The 8,367-nt window shown below is 36.4% G+C and overlaps 1 protein-coding gene across 1 annotated transcript; it reads left to right on the top strand.

Moving 5' to 3' along the window:
• Positions 1-1,421: 1,421 nt before the first annotated feature.
• On the top strand, positions 1,422-6,725 carry LOC118742926 (G2/mitotic-specific cyclin-B). The gene is made up of 5 exons (XM_036475354.1): positions 1,422-1,772; positions 3,073-3,212; positions 3,922-4,193; positions 4,279-5,159; positions 5,240-6,725. Exons 1-5 carry the CDS (start codon positions 1,740-1,742, stop codon positions 5,528-5,530), a joined length of 1,617 nt encoding a protein of 538 aa, XP_036331247.1. The 5' UTR covers positions 1,422-1,739; the 3' UTR covers positions 5,531-6,725.
• The last annotated feature ends 1,642 nt before the right edge of the window (positions 6,726-8,367 follow it).

Below are 8,367 nucleotides of genomic sequence, written 5' to 3'. Positions count from 1 at the left end.
AGTCTCTATTGTCTCTTACGCTGAAGACTGTTCTATAATTGCGTCTGGGAATGGAATTGATGACTTATGCTCGAAAGTAAACAGCTATCTTTCCAAGCTTTCTCGCTTCCGCACTGCAAGGAGCCTAACTCTTCCCCCTTCAAAATCCTCGGCAACCTTATTCACCACCTGAACGAAGGAGGTCAGACTGCAGCTGGGTATTCACGTCGATGCCGTACCAATTCCGACGGTGAATAACTCAAAAATCCTCGGAGTTACCTTCGACAGTCTGCTCTACTTCTCGGCCCACACAACCGCAATTGTCAACAGAGTACAGAGCCGAAACAAGAACCTCAAGTCGCTGGCCGGCAGCACTTGGGGCAAAGACAAAGAAACGTTGTTGCCAACGTACATGGCAATTGGCCGACGGGTTATAAATTAAGCAGTGCCCGTGTGGTCGCTGGGGCCTAGTAGGACGCAATGGCATCTCTATGAACTGACGGACGAAGTCCACAGGTTAATAAAACAACCTCTGGACCCAACTGCATACCGACAGGCCCTAAACGGCATTCACAGGAAGTGGGTGTCGAGTTATGTAGACTCTCGACCTGTAAATGCCGTTCTTTGCACAGAACAACCCGACGTGGACCGGACAGAACTTTGTGTGCCTCGGGAGACGCGCACTACAATAGTCAAACTTCGCTCTGACCATTGCAGCAGGCTAAATTCATATCTGAGATGGATCAACGAACGGCACCTCTTCGCATGTACCCAAAATCCCACACAGCTAACGCCCCTGCCCCTATGGACAGCCCCTGTTGACTTCGCGCGACACGAGGGGGGTTTATTAGCGCCGACAGCAACAACAACAACAACAAACATTTCCTCAAAAAGAACACCTATTTAGAAAAGTTCTTGACTATTTAAAATACTAACCTAGACTGGCAAATTCCAGGCATTTCAAATGCCTAGTCAGCAAAACTATCTCGCGTGCTAGAAAAAGCAGCTCACAAGTGAGATTTTCACGAAAGTGAAGACCGCAGGCTATTTACTTAAAATATTTTATCCCTTGATGGCGCTGGTATCAGTATGACCCATCTTCGAGCAAAGCTGCCACTGCGCAGTTTTTATTAAAATTTAAAGTTTTTGTGTCAACTTAATAAGGATACGCCACTTTAAAAAATTCGCAATTTATTAATGTAAAGGTTTTTAATATTTTTTTTATTGAGCTTTGTACCACGATTGTTTTTGGTTTCTTTAACAACTACTGGTGCATAACATAAAGTGTAGATCGACTTCAATAACGTAAACATTTACGTTCTTTGTCAATTGCCAGATCTATTTGATTGTTTTTAGTTTTTGGTCTGGCATCCATTTTCTTTCAGTTTCGATCAAGTTTCGATGGAATGCAATTCAGCGATGACTTAACGAAACATTGTTCGTGTTTTCCATGTTCGGGTTGAATGCGGGACTTTTTAAAAGTGCGCTTCAAACAGTAAATGCAACGGTTCGCATTCGTATGATTTTTCCACTGCTCACAAGAAATTAGAGGAAACTGCCGCACAAATACCTGGTGGATAGTAAAATTGTGTTAGAAAAGAGTTTGTCAACTTTTTTCTATCAGCCAAAAAGTCCAATTCGAGTATAAAATAATTAAAAGAAGATTGTGGAACGAGCAGCAGCAGAAGAGTGCAAGATTAGCGTGAAGCGCTTCGATTTTAGCATTTGGAAATTAGATATCGGCAAGAGATTTAAGTAAAATGGTTGGCGCAACGAAAATTCGCAATGACGAGGTAAGTGGAATTAAATTTGGAATCTGTTTTAATCTTTTCATCGAGTTTAGGAAACTTGGGGCTGCGCCCATAAGAATTTTTCTTAACTCATGTGTGTGTGTGTGTATTTTGATATAATTTCTTATTGTAGCAGCTTCACTTTTTTGTTGCTACTTAACTGATTTTGGTGAATGATGAGGGGAAACAAAATGGTGGTAGAGGTTCAAAAGACTTCAACACTTGGCGCACAACTACTGGGGTACCGTACATATATGCATGCACGTGGGTTTGTGTGTCATACTTTCTAGGGCAATTGGGGTTTCTCGTGTCCCTTAAGGGCAATTGCCAATTCATGTTCATCACGAATAGGGATTACATTCAATTCTCATTTCTTTCAATTTAATGGCATTTATACAGCTACCTAGCATTCATCTCTAAAAGTTAATAATATTTTATTTGTACACACATTGGTAGATTATATCTTATGTATAATTATTTCGCGATAAATATTCCTTTGAGTTATAAAAATATATCGCAGGTAGAGGTGAAGTACATACAGTATTGGCCAATACAATAGCACCCCCATTTCAAAGTGATATTGTTTGCCAGTCATGTTTATTTATTTATTTTTAAGAATTTTAAATTAAAATACAGTTCATTCTCTCACAAAACTCACATAAACTCAAGTTTAAAACTTTTTAAAAGACCGCACCCAAATTTCAAACTTTTTTCTCTGAAGGGGTAGAATTTTTTTGAATACTCAGTTTTATAGCCCTTTCAATTTTAGTCTAATAATGTGCAAGTTTCAAGTGGCTAAAAATTACCGTTGATTTTTTAGAATTTTTTTCGCCGAGGATGTTGCGGGTTTTTAGTCGTTATATGGAAGCAAATGAGACAAAAAAAAATTCTAAAAAATCAACGGTAATCTTTAGCGACTTGAAACTTCCACATTATTGGACAAAATTGAATGCGCTATAAAACTGTGTACTCAAAAAAATTCTATAGCTTCTGAGAAAAAAGTTTGAAATATAAGGGAAAGTTGTTGCACTTTTTTGCGGTCTTTTAAAAAGTTTAAAACATTGGTTTATATGGGTTTTGTTAGAGAATGAACTGTATTTTAATTGAAAATTCTTAAAAACAAATAATTAAACATAAGTGGCAAACAATATCGCTTTGAAAGGGGGGTGCTATAGATATGTCCAATACTGTATATTGTTATTGCTATACTGTTTTGTTCTAACCAACATATGATTTGCAATTTCGAAGAAAAGTAACCATCAGAGCTTTATATGTATATACATAAATTTTGTTTTCTTTTAAGAATGAGGCCAATAATTACACAAAGGTAAAAAATTTTGGTCTCACTAATACCACGGAAGTTACAAAGCGTGCGGCTTTGGGAGATCTGCAAAATCGGGCAGTTCTACGGCACGCAGCCGCCAAGGATGCCGCCCAAAAAGAGTAAGTGAAAAACCATTTGTAAAAATTGTTACGCAAGCTTTAAAAATAAACTTGTTAGGTATACAGTGAACCAACTATAAACTTGGATGGGACATTTCGGAAAGTTTTGGCTGCTTTTCTTTAGTTTATTTAATGTTTATTATTTTTTTATGAAAGTAAAGCTGATTACTTAAAAAAGTCCATATAAATCCAAATTCTTAAGAATTAAAAATTATGAAAATTCTGTAAAATTTCAACAACAAAACAAAAATGGTATGCAGTTTTGTAGCCCAATAAATTTTAGTATAATAAAGTGCAATTTTGAAGTAGCTAGGCTTATCGTTGATTTTTGGCAATTTTCCGTTTTTTTTACTTACGCATTTTTCTCCATAAAAAGTATGTTCAAACTTTTTTTTTTTATACGGAAAACAAAAAATTTCCAAAAATCAGCGGCAAGTCCTAGCTACTTCAAATTTGCAATTTAATGGGGTTTTCTATGGTGGCTGATTAAAAAGTTGAAATTTTGTAGAATTTTCATAATTTTTGGACAATTCTGGATTTATATGGTTTTTGTTAAGTAATCAGCTATACCTAAAAAAAAAGTATTAAACAAAAAATAAATTAATGAAAAATAACCAAAACTTCCTAAAATTTCGTGTCCCAGTTTATATTTGGTTCACTGTAAAAATATTTAATTTTTTAATTTGCTATAACAATTTTTTCTCATCAGTGTTGATGCTAAATTGAAAAATGTAATCCAAAACACAAAGTCACGTGTTGACACACATTGGAAAAAAGCGCCAGGTGCTGTTGCAGCATCTATCAAGCCCAATGCAACTGCAGCTGCCGAACAGCCTAAAAAAAATGTTACGAGGTCGAATTCTTTGCGCGGACCCAATGGTGTCGTGCCATCGGCACTTCAACGCAATGTCGTGTCCGGCCTGAACAAACCCAAGACGCTTACTGTAAAAGTAGTTGAAAATAAATTACAACAGGCAAAACGTAAGTTAATAAAAATGTTTGTAGAGGGAAATTTTGTTCAACCACCTCATTGCATATTTATCTATGTGTGTACATATTTGTTTAGTCAGTAAAACCAAGGTTACAGAGGAGGCAAAGACTAAAAAGTCAGTTACCGTAGGAGAACATCTAGCATTGCGGCGGGAAGATAGCAACTTGTCACGGAAATCCTTAACAAAATTGAAAGCAGCATTGTCACGAGATAGCGGCTCCAAGGTCATAGCGGCAAAGGCAACAGCGCAGAGTATAAAAGGCAAGCAGGAACCATTAGCAGCAAAAGAACCAAGAGATTCTGGCTCTGAAATCAGCAAGCAGTCTTCATTAAAAATCAAAAGCGTGCAAACACTCTCACCCGAGGGTATAGAAGGCGTTGAAGACATTGACTCTGGCGATTCTGATCAACTTTTACTCGTGTCTGAATATGTAAATGATATATATAATTACCTATTTCAATTGGAGGAGGAACAATATATTCGCAAAAATCATTTGGATTGTCAAGATGAAGTTCATCCTAAAATGCGCGCTGTGCTAATTGATTGGATCAATGAAGTGCATTGTCAATTTCATTTGGACCCAGAAACATTCCAAATGGCCGTAGCCATTATAGATCGATACTTACAAGAAGTAAAGGATACGAAACGTATACATTTGCAATTAGTTGGCGTCACTGCGCTATTCATTGCAGCTAAGTACGAAGAGCTAATACCACCATCAATTTCCGAATTTGTTTTCATTACTGATGACACCTATAACTCGAAACAAATTGTGCAAATGGAATTGAAAATCTTCAAAACTCTCGATTGCAATTTGGCCCGTCCTTTGCCAATACACTTTTTGCGTCGCTTCTCAAAGGCGGCTAAAGTAGAAGATATACATCATGCGATGGCCAAATATTTCATCGAATTGACATCAATCGAATACGATTTAGCAGCATACAAACCGTCTGAGGTAATACACCCAAATTAGATGCGCCAATTTGAATTGAATTTTAAGCTTCATTAGAAATATGTATATGCGTTATTTTGCAGATCGCCGCTTCGTCGCTCTTCTTGGCTTTACATTTGCTCAAAGACAATGCTAAATTACCAACTGGCTTTAACAACAAGCACTGGACGCCCACAATGCAGTGGTATTCTCACTACTCGGCTGAACATTTGCGACCCATAGCCAAGAAGATTGCTGCGGTGGTGCGTAATGCACCCGCTGCCAAACTGAAGTCTGTCTATACCAAGTATCAAAAATCGAAATTTTATAAGATTTCGTTGCGCTCAGAGTTATATGATAAACTAATTGATTCCATAATTAATCACGCTGAATGAGGAAGATTTAATGAGTGCAGTTACAGCGACTGGAGCTGCAATGCGTTAAAATTCTGTTTATGTAGTTTAGTTTAATTGTTTTTCTTTTATTTTATAAACTTTTCATGATTTTATAACATATTTCATTATAATATATTTTTTTACTTTTAAGTATTATGCGACAATTTAAAATAAGACAACACACATACTAACTCACCGTCGGACAGAAATCAACATAAGTTTTTCCTTCCATATAATGTGCGGCATTAAAGGAAGGTTGAAATCCGGAACAGAAGAATGATGTCGAAAGCAGCAACACGCAAGTGCAAGACTTCTACCATGTATGTATGTATTAACACTGGGGCATTCCTTTAGTACTAAATATAGGCTGACTTCCAACACGTCACTTGCTTTGCATACGTACAAAGTATAATGTTCCATAGCGCCGAACTACAAAGTGTTGACAATGTATACTTTTTCAAAAAGCATCCGAAAAGTAATCGAAACGTATTGCTAGACCACTCAGCGCATCAGAAACAAAGTTGATGCTTCGTTGGTTATTAGTTACCATTGGTGTTTTAAAATTGGAAAATACAGAGAAATTGTTCTTCACTATATTTAATATTTAAAATTTTAATATGCAATGTATATGGTGGCAATGTGTCGCAACTCTGCATATACAAACAGTATAACAGTTTCCAAACATTGTATTGATACGTTTTGGAAGTCGGCCATCCTTTTAAGATGTGTGTGTGTAATAGCAAATGCGATATTTGTTAAATGTTTCCAATATGTAACTTTTCCTATATGTGAGGAAAATACCGACAATGCAACGTATATTACTAACTGATTGTACTCCATAAAAACATTTTGTAAAGTGGCGGTTGGAAAGAATATTTAGAATAATTCTTCGGCAAGCAATTTAATTATCTTAGTAGCATATTGTGTGTCAAAGTTAAATGTTTAACCTATCCAACGCAATCAGCATATCAGCGCCCTTTAGTAATTTAGTTAAAACTATGCTCAAATTTAGCTGATTTATACAACTTCTATGTATGATTAAAAACAATTGTACGTAAATTTAAGTTTGAGTTTATTATTAAAAATTGTACACCCTACCAACAATTTTATAATGATAGACGGGATTGTGAGGGCTGTGGCAACTAAAATTCCGCAAAAATTATAGCAATAAATGTATTTAGTGATGTTTGCCAAATTTTGATGAGCGTTTTTTTTCTCCAGTTAGAAATTGTTCTTTTCCAAGACTCGCTGCTGCCGACCCGCCGCCGCACAAAGGTCGTTATGCTGCGCATATTTCGGTAACAGTTGCTCAGCGACAAAGCAAAGTATTCAATCCGGCTGAACAATGTAAAAGATGACAAAAAAATGCGTACACTTGGAAACTCTTTGGGGAGCATTTACCATGCCTACAGCAACAACGCTACGCGCTCTATGATGGTGTACATTTGGAAAACAGCAACCACTTTCCATAACTGAGCCCCTGCCACTGCTGACAACAGTTTTTTCAGCAAGTTGGTATAGCAGCAGTGTGCGTCTACTGCCCAAATGACCGACCATTCGTTCAGTGGTTCACCCCACAAGAGAACGTGCTTATGGTATAGATACCAACGGGGTAGTGCAAAACCAAGAATCCATATAAAATGTTTGTTTGCTTTGATGGTTTTCGTATGCTTTCATATGTGGTGTTTTTTATGCAGTGCAGTCAGCCCCCAAACAAGCAACTTGTGCTTGAATTTGGCGGCGCAAATGTGTTTTTTTTTTTATAGCGCATGGGTGTGTGGGTGCGTTGTCAATAGCGTCGGTCGTTAAAATGTCGAAAAATAATGACGCTCATAAAACCGTCAAACTCGGATTTCGAATAGGCGCACAGCAAACGCAAGAAAGTAGCATTTTTATGTAGCGCCAGCACAATGCCCAACAACGAAATCATTACAAAAAATAACAGCCTGCGCAACAGTAACAGCCGAAGAAATAACAGATGTAATGTATGTAGTAAATACTGTAATGCACAGAGTGCGATGGGATTTATGTATGTATGTACATAAATAGTGGTGAACTGACCTTGCATAAAAATACATATCGCTCATTTACTACAAGACTGGCATAATTCCAAAAAGTAATGCAAATTACTCGTTATATATATTATGCTTCGTAGTTTCCGCGTGAAAAGAGCAAATGCATTTGTATTTTCTGCCCTTTGAGAGTAAATTGAAAACTTTAAAAGCGTCTTCCGAAAAATCCGGTTCATTTGAGTAAAATGTTAGGTACAGTGAGTCACTTAAGTAAGTATACAGCGTCCAATCCTTCTTTCATTGTAAAATAAGTTCAATAGTTATGCCAAAAATAAAAGAAAATTAGTTCTTATTAATTTTACAAAAACATAAAATTAATGTGCTAAGAACAATATTTCATTTTATAAGAAAAAAAAACAATAATGCAAGTTAAAGTAAAATTATCTAAAATTCACATCACAAGAGTAAGTATACAGGAGTATTGTAATTTAATAAAAATAATATTATTGCATTTAAAAGACATTAATTAGTATTTTGTTGGGTAACCATTCTTCTATAAGAACTTTTTTTAAGTCCTCCCTATTTCTTATATCATGCTTTCGTATTTGGCGTTCCAGATGCTCCCATAAATGTTCTATTGGGTTAACATCCGGTCATTGCGGTGGGGTTTTAAGTTGTTTTCGAACGTTATATAGGAGCCATTCCTTAACAATGAGTGCGGTATGTTTGGGGTCATTATCCTGCAGGAAGATGAATGACCCCTCAATACCGAATTTTGTAGCACTTTCTTTCAAATTATTTTTAAGGATGTTTAAATAAGCATAT

The sequence above is a fragment of the Rhagoletis pomonella genome, unplaced genomic scaffold (genome assembly GCF_013731165.1).
Source record: "Rhagoletis pomonella isolate Grant_MI unplaced genomic scaffold, Rhpom_1.0 Rhpom_scaffold_00007, whole genome shotgun sequence".
NCBI classification, from domain to species: Eukaryota; Metazoa; Arthropoda; class Insecta; order Diptera; family Tephritidae; genus Rhagoletis; species Rhagoletis pomonella.
The sequence above is the reverse complement of the archived record's forward strand: the minus strand, read 5'-3'. Positions and strand labels throughout refer to the sequence as shown.